The 17,500-nt window shown below is 44.3% G+C and overlaps 1 protein-coding gene across 1 annotated transcript in view; it reads left to right on the top strand.

Annotated features, from left to right (window-relative positions):
* b4galt5 (UDP-Gal:betaGlcNAc beta 1,4- galactosyltransferase, polypeptide 5) overlaps positions 1–16,811 on the top strand; it is a 41,722-nt gene extending 24,911 nt beyond the window's left edge. The window contains exons 2-9 of the mRNA XM_012832140.3: positions 3,400–3,522; positions 3,937–4,050; positions 5,102–5,229; positions 6,436–6,552; positions 6,660–6,847; positions 8,706–8,828; positions 10,350–10,451; positions 11,255–16,811. Of these exons, the coding sequence (XP_012687594.1) occupies positions 3,400–3,522; positions 3,937–4,050; positions 5,102–5,229; positions 6,436–6,552; positions 6,660–6,847; positions 8,706–8,828; positions 10,350–10,451; positions 11,255–11,402 (1,043 nt within the window). The 3' untranslated portion in view covers positions 11,403–16,811. The remainder of the gene's footprint in view (positions 1–3,399; positions 3,523–3,936; positions 4,051–5,101; positions 5,230–6,435; positions 6,553–6,659; positions 6,848–8,705; positions 8,829–10,349; positions 10,452–11,254) is intronic.
* Positions 16,812–17,500: the final 689 nt, after the last annotated feature.

The raw sequence follows: 17,500 nt of genomic DNA, 5'->3' as shown, positions 1-17,500 counted from the left end.
CTGATGTGCTCAATGGAAAACACTACTATGAAATGGGAAAACACCAGTATGAAGGCCTTATCAGGAGCATTATGCCTTTTCATGATCAGTGTTACTGTACGCTTACTCCTGTAGTAAAATATAACTGTATGATGTTTTTACTCAAATATAAAACAACACACAAATATACAGTAACTTAAAACTTAAATATTTCTTCATTTTTTCCAAAAGTGCTGTAGCCTATACATCACAGCAAACACAACTGAATGTGTAAATGTGCACAGAACAAACAATAGGATATAGGCCAGTACAGAAAAATGTCAAATAAAAAAGGACAAAAAACTAGTCTGCATTCTGTTCTAGCTCAAGACAATTTTGACAATATTGTATCAGAAATAGACCTACACAGTGTTGTAAAACACTTGAAAATAACATTGGATTCGATTACAATACAGTACAGTAATGTGTCAGTGCTGATAGGACGCAATCAGTTGTGGAAATGTATATGACTTACTTGCACATAGTCATAGCATAATGGTTTGACTCTGTCGGAATTTCTGACAAAAGGCACCCTATACACCTGCTTCATTCTCAAGGTGTTCCGCCTTAGAACACAGTCCACTGTGGCTAGGCTCACTGTATTGATGTTTAGGAATACGTCTTGGTCATCAATGGTTGCACTTTGTATTTGTTTACAGTAATTTTACAAATACAGTACAATGTAAAATACTCTAAATACAAGAATACTATGCTCCTGATAAGGCATTCAAACTAGTGTTTTCCTGTCATAGTAGTGTTTCTTACCCATTCTCTCTTCTGAATGTCCGGAGAATGGATGCAACTGAGAAGTAGGCTTATGTTTGGTTGAACCCTCTAGCCAGCCTCCTGCATGGTCAAACCATGGTTGACCACATGGTCGACCACAGTGGCCTGAATCTCATCAGAGATAATGGCTCTCCTTGCTCTTCCTCTTCATCCTTTTCCTCCTCTTCCTACTCCCCCTCTTACTCTCACTCCTCTGCCTCTCTGATCACTTCTCACTTCAATGTTGGCATAAATTGTTCTCCAAACCAGGAGCTAAAACTTTGATTTCAAATTGCACAACAGCTTTGGAAATGGAAGTTTTGCCATTTGAATAGTAGTGTATTCTGTCTGAAAACAAGGAGGTTTTGGCATTGATGAAGTGTGCAAAGTAGAGAGGATGGTGTTTAGTGTTTTGAAGAAAGTGTGGTTAACAATTGAAATCTGTGTTTAAAGCAGATAATTGTGTGTTGTGTTTTGAAGAAAGTGTGGCTAACAATTGAAATCTGTGTCTAAAGCAGATAATTGTGCTTATAGTTTAGCAGAATTGGTTTAGGGAGTTGGCACATGAGTTACAGGTTGTGGTCATTGTGTCATAAGTTCCAGTTTTTGTGTGTAATCAATCGAGAAAAACTGTCAGTGACGAGGCTATGAGGAAATGGGTGTGTGTGTGACACTTCACTTCCTTGTCTGTCATATTGAGGTCAAACTCCGTGGCCACAAATGGAGACGCTCATTCGATTTCATCACCGTCTCCAGCTCCCTGCTCGTCCTTATTCTGTTTCGCAAGACAAACATGCAGCGATGGCGACGCGGTGACACCTCTAACTTTGACCAACCCCCCCCCCCCCCCCCCCCAATTCTGAGTCCAGCATTCTCACTTGGTGTCAGATTCAGCAGCTTGCTTCTCACGGCTCGTGTGGCTATCCCTTCTGTGTGTGCCCACTCAGAACCACTCCCATAGTGTTCACGCACACAGACAAACCAAGGGGCTCGGGCCGAGACAAACTTCAATCACCAGAATCACACACTGTCCATTTAACCCAACAGAGCAGTGATAGCGTCCGACTCAGAACCGGATTAGAACCAGACTGCGACCGGACCCGGGCCTTGACATGTCCCCCCCCCATCCCCCCCCATAGTCAGCTGCTCTGGGTCAGGTGCCAGGCCTCAGACAAAAGAGGATAAAACAATGTGGGATTGTGGCTGTGGGGTTCCACGGGGCCACTTAACATTCCTGGCTAATCACGCCAGCCCATGTGTCTGTTTCTAATGAGTCCATTTCCTCCTCACATGTTATCTGTTTGCCGCTGGCCCAGTCACTTTAGGCTTATCATCTACCTTTCATTTGCCATCGGTGTGGTCACAAGCCTTCTACAAAAGCAAACAGTCACTGAACTGCCTTTCAAATGGGACAAGATTAATGCATTCCAAAAATATTATTCAAACATGTGCATTGTTAATCCTATGGCCTACATTTGTAGGGATAGGTAGCGTTAGGATTTTATCAATACTACTACTCTATTCGATACTCCTTATCTGTTCAGGTCTTTATCGATACTCCTATCGTTTTTGTTTCATTACTAAATAATGATCAGAACAGGATTATACAGAAACAGAAATATAACTAAATGTTGTTTCTAGAGCAACAAGAGGAATGTTTACAACAGCAAAGTCACTATAGAAATTCAATAATATAAATCTAAAATGTCAGTAAATTAAATCATATTCCTGACCTCAAAATACCACGTGAATTTTAGAAATACTGCAAAGCACAGACATCTGTCGCTATCAGTCATTCCTCCTGTCCTCTGTCCTCCTGTCCTCCTGTCCTCCACCCTCTGTCCTCCACCCTCTGTCCAGCAGCTAAGATACAGATTTTATGAAACGTGGCAAACTGAGCTAAACAGTTAACAATTCCCTATTAGCTGTGCTAGCGCACTGTGCTTGTGTTACGTAAACATAGAGGCAGTGGATGAGAGACTGCAGACAGAGCAGATTTAAATATCATTTTTTACATGTTTATGCTTGTTGAACAGGTGTATTGGATTTTATTTGCAAAGTGAAGTTTTATCACACCTACTTACAGTAATGAGCATAGCTGTCGTCAACTCGAGTGATCTACACTTCACCTGGTTCACTTCACTGTGTTCACTGACTTCGCTCTGTGTGTGTGTGTGTGTGTGTGTGTGTGTGTGTGTGTGTATGTGTGTGTGTGTGTGTGTGTGTGTGTGTGTGTGTTGTGTGTGTGTGTGTGTGTGTGTGTGTGTGTGTGTGTGTATGGAGGAGCTCAGCCCTGACACCGAGTGCAGGGGAGAGGCTGCAGCGTGATAATAAATGACACCAAAATGTTGAAAAGTACCAATAAAAGGGCTGGTTAAGGACTGTAAGACTGTATTTGGACATTTTTGACTGATTGCTCTTCCAGTCGCCAGTTATTGTCTCTAGCTCTGATTGGGGAACTGTTTTATTGTTAATAGCCTTGTCAGTGTTATAAGTGCCACCTTTATGCTCTGGGCCTTGACTAAAGTTCTCTACCCCCCCCCCTCCTTCACCTCTCTCTCTCTCTCTATCTCTCTCTCTCTCTCTCTCTCTCTCTCTCTCTCTATCTGACTGTAGTGAATGAGTACCTGTTTATGGTCCAGGCCCGTGGGATCCAGCTCCGGCAGAATGTGCGGAACATCGGAGCGCAAGTTATAGAACAGGTGGTGCGAGGAGCCTACAGCGGGATCAATGGCACAGGTAACAGTCGGGCGTGTGAGAGAGAGAGGGAGAGAGAGAGAAGAGGGAGATACGTTTTTCCAGTGTTTACCTGTGACTCATTGCTATTGTTAAACTGGGGCTGACTGACTGACTAATGTAGATAGTGAGGCACAAGGTCAGGAGGTGAGAAGAGGAATGAAGTTGGGCAGTGTTTGGCTATGTGACATATTAGCCATAAAATCAATAAAGGTGCAGAATTCGATATTGGGTGTGTTTCTGTGTGTGTGTGTGTGTGTGTGTGTGTGTGTGTGTGTGTGTGTGGGCGGGGGGGCCAGCCAACCCCACCCCATCCCCGGTCCTCTACACAAACTCTGGCCCTATCCATCATCTGCGATGTCGATCGGAGCACAAACACACTAAAAACTGATGGCTGATTACTGCTTCCTTAAACAGACTACGCCTACGACTTCAACCAGAGTGAGACGGATGTGCCAGCGACCCCTTACCTACCGGAGGGCTTCACCTACCTCCCCACGCACGTCTGCCCAGAGAAACTGCCCTCAATGAGTGAGTATGCACAGATACACATCTCCCTGTACGCAGGACAAATCATGTAGAACTGCCCATAGTCCAAGTCTGGGGTTGAAACATAGAAAATAATGAATGAAAAAAAAAAAAAAAAAGCCCTGTCTATAGCACTGGAAACAACATTATGAAATAAAAATAAAACATTCTCTTAATAGAAAATATACCACAATACGAGGTTGCGATCAAAAAAGTTCCCGGGACTGCATCTATTGATTGATTTATTTATTTAAGCCTCGGAAAACACATACTATACAACTAACTATATAAAAAAGCAAAAACCATCCCTGATTCAAATGTGGCTGCTCCCAGTGCTCCTGCAACGCGTGGGACACTCCCTGGAAGACCAGCAGCCCTGCGCATTGGATCTCCCCCAAGTAGGGGTGGTGGGGGGGCAACAGTCTTGTTTAAAACGTGCACGTTTTCCACGCGCGGTGAGCGCACGCGTTATCATGATGGAGCACCCCTATTACGTACCCCTAATGCCAGCGTGCCACAATTCTAGCCATTTGCACCGAATGTTCTCCCCCAGACGACTCATAACATGCCCGTAGAACTCAGTGTTGACAGTTTGACCCTGGGGGGGGGGGACACACACAAATGAACTGAACTATGGCGCACGCGCTCAAGTTCTCAATGGGGTTGTCGCTTTAAGTCAGGTATGATTTTTGCTTTTTGTAGGCGCAGCCCCGGAACTCTATCATCTCACCTCGTACACATAAACAACAACAATAGCTGCTTTGCACATACAAAAAAGAAAAACATACCTAAATGATCTTAGAGTACACAAAATAAATCTTGACATTGTATCTAGTATCTGTAAGAAAAAGTAACGTTCGGTGGTGGCTCTCGGTACTGCACTCTGCACTACCGCGCTCTAGTGAGATAAAGAGGAAGGAAAGAAATAGAGATCAGTGCCCTGTCAAAAAACCATACTGATGGTGCTGATGTTGATGTTGTTGTTGTTGTTGTTGTTGTTGTGGTGGTGCTGATGTTGTTGTTGTTGTTGTGTGTCCTCCGTGGCTCTGTGCAGAGGGTCGTGTGGATGTGAACATGAGTGAGATAGCACTGGAGGAGGTGGAGCGGGCTCTGCAGGAGGAAGAGCCCAGCCTGGGCATGGGCGGCCATTGGAAACCTCACGACTGCATCCCACACTGGAAGGTGAGCAGAGCAGCATGACACCTTAAGCCTTAATAATGTCCTCTGTACATCAGCTCTCACACACACACACACACACACACACACACACACAGAGACACATACACACACACACACACACACACACAGAGACACATACACACACACACACACACAGACACACACACACACAGAGACGCATACACACACATACACACACATACACACACACACACACACACAGAGACACATACACACACACACACACACACACACACGCATACACACACACACACACACAGACACGCATACACACACACACAGACACACACACACACACAGACACACACACACACACACACACACAGACACACACACACACACACACACACACACACACACACACACACACACACACACACACACACACACACACACACACACAGACACGCATACACACACACACACACACATACACACATACACACAATCACACTTGAGAATACTTTCAACCTTGAATTCCTTGCTATTTGCACAGAAAGCTCTCTAATGTCTTGGTGTGTCCTCCTTCACTGCTCTGCTCTTCACACATCACAGTTTTTCCCTTTCTTATCCGCTGCACAGACACCTGTCAATCAGTGAGCACCATCTGAGCCCTGCGGCTGTGTGTGTGTATGTGTGTGTATGTATTTGTGTGTGTGTGGGTGGGTGTGTGTATGTATTTGTGTATGTGTGGGTGGGTGTGTGTATGTATTTGTGTGTGTGTGTACGTATTTGTGTGTGTGTGTGGGTGGCTGTGTGTATGTGTGTGTGTGTGTGTGTGTGTGTGTGTGTGTATGTATGTATTTGTGTGTGTGTGGCTGTGTGTATGTCTGTGCGGCTGTAAGACTATCACAGCTGTCAGCTCATCTACACTAGAGATTAACTATGCACAGGAAGCCATAGATGTTCTTTTTTAAAAGACGCGTTTGATGTCTGACTCTTGTTCTAAAACTGTACTGGGTTTTGGCACTCTAGAGGGTAAACGGGGGGGGGGGGGGGGGTTACAGTTGCCATGGTGACAGGTGCAGGAACAAGTTTGTTTGCATCCAGGGAGCCCTCTGTTCGCACAGAGAGCAGAGGAACGTCTGCCAGAAATCACTTTCTTCTTCCTTTTGGCAAACATTAGAGAGAGAGAGGGAGGAGAACTTGAGGGGAGTGACAGCTGAATTTCTCCCGCCTGTACACTAGGTGGCGATACTGGTGCCCTTCAGGAACCGCCACGAGCACCTGCCCATCCTGTTCAGGCACCTGATCCCCATCCTGCAGAGGCAGCGGCTGCAGTTTGCCTTCTACGTTATCGAGCAGGTAGGCTGCTTCACCTCCACCCCCCCCCCCCCCTCCCCTTGCCCATTACACCGTGTTTACTCAACCTGTGTGTGTGTGTGTGTGTGTGTCTGCCCTCTCTTCTCTAGATGGGGAATGAGCCATTTAATCGGGCCATGCTGTTCAATGTTGGCTTCAAGGAGGCCATGAAGGACATGGACTGGGACTGCATGGTCTTCCATGACGTGGACCACATCATGGAGAACGACCGCAACTACTACGGCTGCGGAGAGATGCCGCGCCACTTTGCCGTCAAACTCAACAAATACTCATACATGTAAGTATGGCAGCCTCATATAGTAACAGTAACATTAGGCCTCATATTACAGTACAGGGGTCTTCAACCTTTTTCAGCCCAAGGACCCCTTGGCTGAGAGAGACACTGAGCAGGGACCCCCACCCCCGCCGCCCCAAATTTAGGCCTGATATTCATATATTTGATCTGGAACTAAGTGTCAGTCACACACACACACACACACACACACACACACACACACAAACACACTCCCCTACACAATATTCATGGGTAGCCTATGTATTATTTTATAAACGAATAGAAAGCAATTGTTACGATCTGTTTAAGTTTATGTAGCCTATTGGACGTTTTTAATTTTTGGAAGAGGGAAAAATGCTTCAGATGGAATAATTTGGCGGACCCCCTGCAGTACCTCCGCGGACCCCCTGGGGGTCGCGGACCCCCGGTTGAAGACCTCTGTTATAGTAGCATAGGGCCCCTTGAGCTCCACTGGGAGAGCTGGGTGCTGATGACATACTGATGAGAATGCATATATGAACTGTACTAGAAGTGGCTTTGCTTCAATACAAGCATCTGCTAAATGAATGAATGAATGAATGTATGTGTGAACGACAGCACTGTAGGTGAACAGATGTCTAACGGTACGAACACATGCCAGCGACGCGAAGCGCTTCCATAGCTTTGAGTGGGCGTGGCGTGGCGTAGCGTGTGGAAAAAGCATAACAGACTGGACTAGAGTGCTAGTTAGCAGGCTAGCCAGCTAGTAGGCTATCTAGTCATTTGTCTTTATGTCATTCTGTTAAAGGAAGCCCAGGATTAAATATCTAACATACCAGGAACAACAACAATTCCTTACAAGGCCATCCAAGCCCTTCTTTTTAGCAAATTAAACGACCGAACGAAGCCACAGTCCTGCAATTTTCAAACCGTCAGAGCCAACACCAAACAATCTGATTGGCTGCCTCTACGTCACAATGGCTTGCCTCCCAACATAAATTAATGGGATTTAGAATTTTCGCTTCTGTCGCTTCGCTGGCATGTGTTCGTACCGTAAGAGTCTTCCTTATTATGATTCGAATGGGTTTCTGTTGCTACGGGGACCTGTGACGCAGCAGGTTTGGTGTTATTGATTTATAGTTCTTTCCCATTATTTTCACACTTGTCTCAATACAATTTCCACTTTTTCAAAATTCTTCACATGGTGGGCTTTACAGGCACACACCTCAGCACATCAGTTAACTGCTGGTGCAAAATCCACTACAACCACCAAAACACTTCATACTTCACCCAAAAGTGACTCATGCTGCCATCACTATAGCATATGCTCTCTCCCATTAAACGACTTAATCACTCAATGTACAATGAACTAAAAATACAGACAACTTCAAGCATTTCAAAATGCTTATATTATTTGTTGCTGTATCCTCTATTTTTGGACAGTTTAGTGTTGCATTGCAAAAGAAAAGAAAAACTTGCAAGGTAATAATGGTATAGCAGTGTAATGGTAGAGAGCATATGCTACAGTGTTTAGGTGGTTGTAGTGAATTTGCACCAAAGGTTAACTGATGTACTGAGGTGTGTGTCTGTAAAGCCCACTGTGTGAAGAGCATCTAAATGTCAGCAAAAATTGCTGTAGTTTTGCTGGTGGTTAACATTGACTGAGACGGGTATCAATGTATTTTGGAAGAAGTGGTCATTGACTGCATTTTGTATCTAAGCCATGCAAAAGTATTCTACAGTTTAATTCACATTAAAGTCTACTGATATGGTGAATATGTTGAGACAAAAGTGTGAAAATTATTGGAAAAAAAACTGTAGTTCCTCATGGATTACTTTGTTATATATTTTTTTAATGCTTTTTACAAAATGTGCCTCACAGGCTTCCATACCCGGAGTTCTTTGGTGGTGTCAGCGGTCTGACTGTGGAGCAGTACAGGCAGATAAACGGCTTTCCCAATGCATTCTGGGGCTGGGGTGGCGAGGACGACGACCTGTGGAACAGGTGAGGCCACCTGGCACCAGTTCAGCTGTGACCTAAAACCTTCCCCCTTTGTCCATGCGGGCCTCTGCATGCCTCCCTCGTCCTGGCCACTTCCCATTTGTTTGTGTTGTCATCTCTGTTTACACACAAGCGCAGTCATTCATGTGTGTGTGTGCGTGTGTGTACAGGTGTGTGTGTGTGTGTGTGTGTCTGTGTGTGTGTGTGTGTGTGTGTGTGTGTGTGTGTGTGTGTGTGTGTGTGTGTGTGTTTTGTAGGGCAGTGGCACAGCGTTCACTCTTCCAGTAACTGGCTTTATCTGGAAGGGGGCACCTGGCCAAAAACAAAGTCAAACAAAGCATGAAATGGAGAAAAAAAAATTCTGCGTTGAGATAAAAACACATGTGTGTGTGTGTGTGTGTGTGTGTTTGCTTGTGGGTGCGTACGTGTGTGTGTGTGTGTGTGTGTGTGTGTGTGTGTGTGTGTGTTTGCTTGTGGGTGTGTGTGTGTGTGTGTGTGTGTGTGTGTGTGTGTGTGTGTGTGTGTGTGTGTGTGTGTGTGTGTGTGTGTGTGTGTGTGTGTGTGAGCATTCATTTGTGTCTGTGAGTGTGTTTTTTTAGTTGGTGTGGTTATTCCCATAGCCGGTAACATTGCCTCTGCCCCTGTCCCTCCCTGTCACCCGCTGTCACTCGCTGTCACTGTCACCAGAGCTGTGCATGAGAATCAGATGCCCTAGTGACCACAGTAGACACACACTAGGCATCAGACAGATCATGTGTGAAAGACACACATTCACGTCTCATGAACTAAAAGGAAAAGGTGACTTGATGTGCATTTGGTGTGTGGAAAAAGAAATAGATTACATTCAATTGAATTATCATTGTCATGGGTCCCATGACGGCTAATAGTGAGCGAATAGTAGCAATACGCAAGTGCTGTAGCTAAAGGGGCTGTGAACACAGGTTGTATGTAAATATGCGTACATCTATACCATAGATGAAACATTTTAGAATGTGTATATGGACAGTGGGTCTGAATGTTTCCATAGGATGAGTAATAAATTCACTCTATATGAATATTAAAGGAACTATCTGTAGCCCAGACACCAAGTGTTTACAATCGGTACTGCATTTCCTAATTTAAAAATACTGGAGCGCATTGTCTCCCTCCTCCCCCGGAACAAAAAAAGGTTAATATACTGGCTGTAGCATTGTTGTTGGAGAAGCCAGTATTCCAGTTTAGCATGTGTGCTTAATCTCTGATGATATATCATGTTCATTTTATGATTTAGTACAGTACATTTATTACATATTTGTCCTTTAATGTAGCAAATATGAGTATATAGAGATGGTAAACATAATAGTAATCATAATCAGTATGTCAGTATCAGAGTAAATGTGGCCGCTGGAGGTGTATACAGGGTACTGTGCCATGTTGCACTAGTTTTAACATGTGTGTGTGTGTGTGTGTGTGTGTGTGTGTGTGTGTGTGTGTGTGTGTGTGTGTGTGTGCGCGCGCGTGTGTGTGTGTTGCCATCTTGATCAGGGTCCAGTACGCCGGATACTCGGTGAGCCGACCAGCGGGGGAAATGGGCCGCTACATGTCCATTCAACACCACCACCGCGGAGAAGTCCAGTTCCTCGGGAGGTGAGAGCATACACCCCATAATACTCTGGCCATGACAGCCTTCTTCTAATGTCTATGGACATTTATTATGGTCTCAGTCATTTAGCCAATGCAATTCATCCAGAACTATAAATCACTCGAGCCATGGCATGTATTTGGTCATTGGTGTACAGCAATGGCACCTATAGTTATTCTTCACTGGTGCCTGATCACTATTATTTCAACCCCGTTATTATGAGTACAGCAAGATATCATGTCAGATCTTATCTTGAGTTGTTATGACAAGTCAGTGTATTATAGTCATATAACAGTGTCAACAGTGTGAGAATATCATGTTCCTTTTAATAGAATTGTATGACAGCTGTGAAAATGGTTGATGCTATGACAGCTTATTAGTACATACCATCCCATCATATCACTGGACAGCAACTGCTATGAGGACAACTGGTGAGACACGGCAAGTGTCATAATGTGTTGATGACATGCTTTTGTCTGTACTTAAGTTAAGTGATTATTTGGGATCCAGGGGATTTCTTCTAACTCTGCACCTGTTTGAATACGCCATTGTAAATCCCTACACTGAGCTTATATAGATGGTAAGGGATTCTGTAATAGCCAGATGAGCTTAAGTAGGCATGGCATAGCTGGGGAAGAGGGGGCAAATGTTTGCTCCCTGGTTTACAGAACTGATCTCCATACACACTTGATTGACATATTTGATTGACAGAGGCTGTAATTACCTGACACGTTCAGACAGGTTTGGTATGAGACAGGGGACACCTTTGACCTGTGTGTTGCTAACCAGTATCACTGCCCCACCCCAGGTACACCTTACTGCGACGCTCTAAGGAAAGGCAGAGCCTGGACGGCCTCAACAATCTGCACTACTCCCCCCTAGTGTCCCGGAGGACTCTCTACACCAACGTGTCCGTCAGCCTGAGCAGACAAATGGCCCCTGTGGCCGACTACTGACCACACACCTCACTGCCCCTTCACCACCACCCAGCCACCATGGGTTGAGGAGGGGGTGCTCTCATTGGGGGAGGGGGTGTGCCATCCACAAACATCCCCTCCACTCCAGCCTCATCCCTGTCCACACACACCCACCCCGCCACACCCCATGGTGTCCAGATACCTCCTACCCCGCCCCCTCTCCAGGTCCCCTCTGGGTCTCACTCTGTCCGTTAGAGCAGTGGCGTCTCTGTCTCTGTCTCTGCAGCCAAAGCCCTCCTCCAGGACTCCGGGACAGTGTCCTCACCAGTCACACCGTTCCCGAAGGACATCTCTTCTTCTGCGCCACAGTGTTTGTCTTCAGTTTGTATTTTAAGGGTGTGTGTCATTGTGGAGAAGGAGAGATGTTGTGGTTTTCCACGCCTGTGTGGTTTCTCCACACTTTTGTCATGCTCTGAGGGAAGCCAAGTTGATATGTATTTTTTTTTTGCTTTGTTTTGTATTTCGTTTTTTTTGTTTGTTTTGTTTGTTACTCTGACAAACTCCACTCGTTTGGCTTTCGTAAGCATCTGGTCATCTGCCTTTCGCACCATTCTGGCCTTTTATCCGTGTGGCTTTTTCGTCTCCCTTTCTTTCTTTCTTTTTTTTTCTCCGTTTGCTCACTACCTCTCTGCCTGGCAAGAGCCCACCATTGCCGCGAATTGTGACCCTCAATGCTTTCCCCGTCTCCACCCGTCGTCCGGTTTGCCCGGCAGGAGACGAGGAAGCCGAGAGTGACGAGGTTTACAAAACATGAATGAATGCGCGGATGTGTGCGGACAAACAGCGTGCAGGGCGCAGCGGGGGCGGCAGAGGAAAATAAGCCACGAGGGGATGCTTTCAGAGGGGATGCTTCCTCCCTTCAATGCAACTCACAGCTGGTTCTGTGACGTACCAAATAGATGAGCATGCACTGATAGTCTCACACACACACACACACACACACACACACACACATGAAAACAATGTAGAGGCTCGGGTAGAGAGCGACGTGTGCACTGATCGTTTAAGCAAACAGCTTTTGTTGTCTCATAACCACTAATGTCCATCCTCTAGAGAACACATACACACACACACACACACACACATACACACACACACTCACAGAGGCACACAAACTCACCCATGTGCAAATTCACTGTGTTGTCTTAACAGAGAGAAAAAAAAGTCATATAGTCAAACAGTTTATTCTCCAGAAGAGATTGAAGGCTTGTGTGTGTGTGCATACGCAGATGTCTTGCATAACAGATGGCGACCACATTGCCTCTATGATGCTAATGCTAATGCTAGCAAGCGCCTGCTGATAGAAGAACAGAGGGGGCTGTTAAAACCCCTCAGAGAACATCAGTCACAGGCAGTATGCAAACCATGTGGAGACACCTGCCCCAAAAAACAAACACGGCCCCAAGCAAATGGAAAACATCCCCAGTAGGAGTGCATGTGCACTTTGTCTTTTCCTTTTTGTTTCGGAATAACACACAAACTACACTGTACTATGCTTGTGTGTCTGCGTATGTGTTTGTATGTGTGGTTTAATTTAAGCATGAGAGAGAGAGAGAGAAATATACACACACTGAGAAAGAACTATGCAAATGCGCACTGAGTTAAACTGCTGGTCATGGGTCTGCTTATCAGCAAAGTCGTATGGTCAGGTAATATAACGTAACATGGTTATGTAATATAAAAGTCTTAACGAATGGTAAGGTAATATAATGTAACATATCGTTGTGTAATATAAAAGTCGTAGCAAATGGTAAGGTAATATAAAGTCATATCGTTATGAAATATAAAGTTTGAGCAGCTAAGAGACCCAACCTCTCTTGAGCTACAGAAAATGCACTGTGAACTTCATGCGGATGGACTAGACTGTAAAACGGAGCTTCCTGGTGAGATTATAATCTGGCATCTGGATCCTTGGATCCACGCGTTCCCTCCTTTCCTATCTCTTGTTAATGTTTCCCCCTTTCATACCGATGTTGTGGAGAGGGGATGTTTTTAATAGTGACACAGGCGTCCTGTGTAATTGTAGAAAATAGTAGTGTAGACATTGTGGAGTTCTAAAACCTGATGGTGGCACACAACAGAAACAGGCCAGAAAGTGTGAGAAAGTTAGAGTGAGAGAGAAACAGAGAAAGAAAGAGAGAGAAAAAAGAAAGTAAGAAAAAGAGAAAGAAATTAGTGAGCGAAACAGATTGCAAGAAATGTGTTATGGTCTCAGACCCAGCCGTTGCAACAAGATGTATCTGCTACCACCTAAATACTCTGGCACTGTCTGCTGTTTGAATTACGAATTGTGTGTGTGTGTGTGTCAGAGAGAGAGAGAGAGAGAGTGTGTATGTTTTGTTTTATTTTGTGTACACTCATGCTTGCGTGCGTGGTGGCGTTGGTACAAGGTCCATGTTTTTTCCTGTTGAGCTTCAGAGAGCAGCACCCCCCCCCCCCCCCCAATGTTTCCATAGTTACTACCTATGGAAGGGGAGGAATACCTTCATCATGAATGAAACTCACCTGACATCACAAACACACACACATACTCTTGTGTGTTTGTAATGTGGGCAAACTATTTCCCATTCAGCCGGTTCTGTTTACTACCTCCTTCTTAGTGTATTAGTATTTGACTGCCCCCCCCCCCCCCCAACCTCTACCACATACACATGCCCTGGCTTAGGAGTGTGGTTTAATCTGAGCGTCTGACTGGACACCAGCCCACTAGGGCACCCCGGGCCCCTCCCGCCAACTTCACATACACAGTAACACAAAGTCATCTTCTCTGTCTTTCTATCTCTGTTATGTCTATCTGTCGCTCTCTCCCTCTATCTCTCTATCTCTATCTGTCGCTCTCGCTCTCTGTCCTGCCTCTTATTTTTTTTCTGAGCTCCACTGATTCCCCTCCCCTGGTGACCATACCTGGCCTGTGCCCTTGTAGAGTTTTAAGCTATGTTCTCCACCCAGCCGTCACATCAGAATCATTAGCCTTTTGGGGACGATTTACTTGAGATGTAGTGTTTGAGGTAATTTCTGTGTTCTTGTTATATTAACGAGGCGGGTCCTCTGTAATTTATTTAATCCGTTTTTTTTTTTTTTTTTTTTTTCTGTGACTATGGTAACACAAGTGTTGCTTTCTTTTTTAATTAGTACATGCAGATCAGCAAATGTACAGGAATTGTGATGTTTTAAAAGAAAAAAAACCTGAGGTAAGACACGTGTTGTTTTAAGTGTCAGAAGTGAACTAACTAGAGACATGAGTATGTGAATGACTGCTTATCTTATCAACATGAATGGAGCGCCATTTTGTATGATGACACTGGGAAAGGGAAGGGATGACTGGGAAAAAGCTCTGAAAAGCTGTCCGCCCAACACCTCCTCACTATTTACGGATCAATGGTGCTGACTTCCACGTATGTGTGGGTGTGTATGTGTGTGTGTGTATGTGTGTGCATGCAAGAGTGGTCCTAAGACCATGCTGTCTGTTGTTAATGTATATATTACGTTACCTTGTTAGTTGACACTTACTCTGTTTGCATCATCGACAGAGTACTTTTTCCTCGTTAAAATATCGTACAATAATAACCACGAGTACAATGCAGACGGCCAATCACGTTGGTGTTGAGCTCTTGAAGCTCTAGGGCACAAACACGGTCATTCCCCTATCATTCCCAGTGTCTGAATGAAGTGGTCAAGCCGCCAATTATCAGGGGTCTTTTACAGAGGTCTTTATCTCAACATGTATTCTGCTCTCTTCCACTAGGGGATTATGCCTGTGAATCTATTTAGAAACACCTCAGTCTGTGCATAGTGTAAATGCAACCCCCTGCCCCCCCCCCTATAACTACTCCGTACATTCTTTATAAGGTCGCAGCAAGATCTGGGGATTCCACTTGAGCTTATCTAGCACAGACTTTCCTCTGGATTTGGTCTGAACATGTGAGAGAGATCAGGCTAATGTTTCCCACAGAGAGCAACGCAACTGAGAGACCAGTTCTCACAAATGGGAACACTGAGACACTGACTCTGTGCATGACCGTGGACCTTTGACCTTCTCCATGTCATCAACTCTGAGCTGGTCGGCCCCTTTGCATGGCCTTGACGTTGACCTTGACCCCGCGACCTTACAATCACCCCTGCCTTCTATGAAGCCCCTGACCCCACCCTCATTGGCTAGCTCCACTCACCTCTTAGCTGTAAAAGAAGCTGAGCTCATTCTATGCCAGTATGAATGAAGGACACCATTCCTGACAAGCTGGCAGCCTTAAGTCTTTAATGAATTAATTTATTTATTTTGATGTTTTCACATGTTTTTAATTTTTTATATCTATATATTACATGAATATCAATATATATACAAAAGATGAGTATGTTTTTTCAAACTTCATGTCTATACAAAATGTCCTCCTGTGCTTTGGCGGTGTGTTGAAAGTGACAGCTGGTAGAGTCACACCGATGTGTTTAGAATGTTGTAGAATGAACGTTCTCAAGAATATCTGGGTCCATCGAATATAACGTGGAATTTTAGAATCTCATGTTGATGAGCGCATTCTTTTACTAAAATGTTCAAAACTTAACTGCTAAAAGGGTTAAAGGTGCAACAACTGTACAGCTTGATGAACAAAGATTTGGAGTGGCTGTTGAGGGTGTTGGTTTGGTACTGTGCAGGTTTTGTGAACACCATGTGAAGTAGCCATCCATCTATCCATCCAACCATCTATCCGTCCAACCATCTATCCATCCTGTTTTGTCATCTGAATCAGATGAAGGAATCCCAAGCAGAACATACTACTTAATAGCCAGTGGCCATTGGGTCTTTTTAGCAACTAAATGTCAAGACTGGATTCCTACATGGATCCTATGTTTGTTTGTTTGTTTGTTTGTTTGTTTTCCTTACACAAACATGACTAAGTGTAGGAGTATAGTTGTTGTGACTGTTTACCATTTCCAGATGCTCCTGTGAGCTTTCTGTTTGGTTTTGTCGAGCGATCACACTGTAAAATAAGAACTTTTGATCCACAGAGGGGCAAAAGGACAGCCATCCTCTGCGCCCTAGCTGGCCATTAGCAGGACATGAGCCAAAAGAGGAAACAATACCTTGGTGTTGTTCTTGTTGGCGACCAAGCCAAACTCAACAACCAACTCCACGCTCTCTAAAGTGTCTTTTCTCCGTGACAAAAGCAAACCATGAGAAAATGAATAAATGAAAATAATGTATGTGATTGTTCAAGGCCCTCGAGTCCTTGAGTTGAAGCCATCTGCCACTTGTACAATTCAGTGTCAGCCTTACGTGTTTGTGTCTTAGCTTCTGTTTGATGAGAAAAGATTTGTATGATGGAGTGAGATTTGTTTTTTTATCATTGTTGTTAAAATGATTGAAGAACGCTAATAAAATCTTAAGCCATGTGTTGTCTGTTATACTGTCTTGTCTATCAGTTATGCTCACAGCCATAACAGGCCAATTGCCTTTGTATTTACTGAACAGAACTAAGGCAGGTGTGCAAATGTTTACAGCCTGCGTGAGCTTTGATAATGATATACCTTCTCTCCATGTCTGTGGAATCTTAGTTTATATAGGACATCAAGCACAACTGTTTTGAACAACTGGATTTTTCTTAGACAGTATTTTAGTGAGTAAGTTTGAATTGTTGCAGTGTAAGACATGCTGAACACTCTTGCACTAAACACAAGAACCATTCAGACTTCTGTATCCAGACCATTTCATAATCATAGGGGTGGCTATCATACACTGTGGGACGTTTTAATGTTGCTCTATTTTTCAGTGATTAAAGAGCGTTCTATCATCATTATGTATATATATATATGACATATGTAGTTTCTTTACATGCAAATTAAACTTTAATGGCAGCTAAAATTGTACGAGCTCTCATAACCATTGCTGTTACTTGCAACTCTATGGCAATATAGTGTCAGATGAGAACCGCCATAAATAATGAAACATGCACATAACACTTCCCCACATAAACCACCAACCGTGTGGACCTGCTGAAGAGGAACATATCGGTTGCATCTTTTTCAGAATTAACCCAAACATTCTCAGCGGACACAGCACACACAGCAGTTGCAAAGATAAC

The sequence above is a fragment of the Clupea harengus genome, chromosome 4 (genome assembly GCF_900700415.2).
Source record: "Clupea harengus chromosome 4, Ch_v2.0.2, whole genome shotgun sequence".
NCBI classification, from domain to species: domain Eukaryota; kingdom Metazoa; phylum Chordata; class Actinopteri; order Clupeiformes; family Clupeidae; genus Clupea; species Clupea harengus.
Note: the sequence above shows the minus strand (reverse complement) of the source record. Positions and strands in the feature narration are given on the sequence as shown.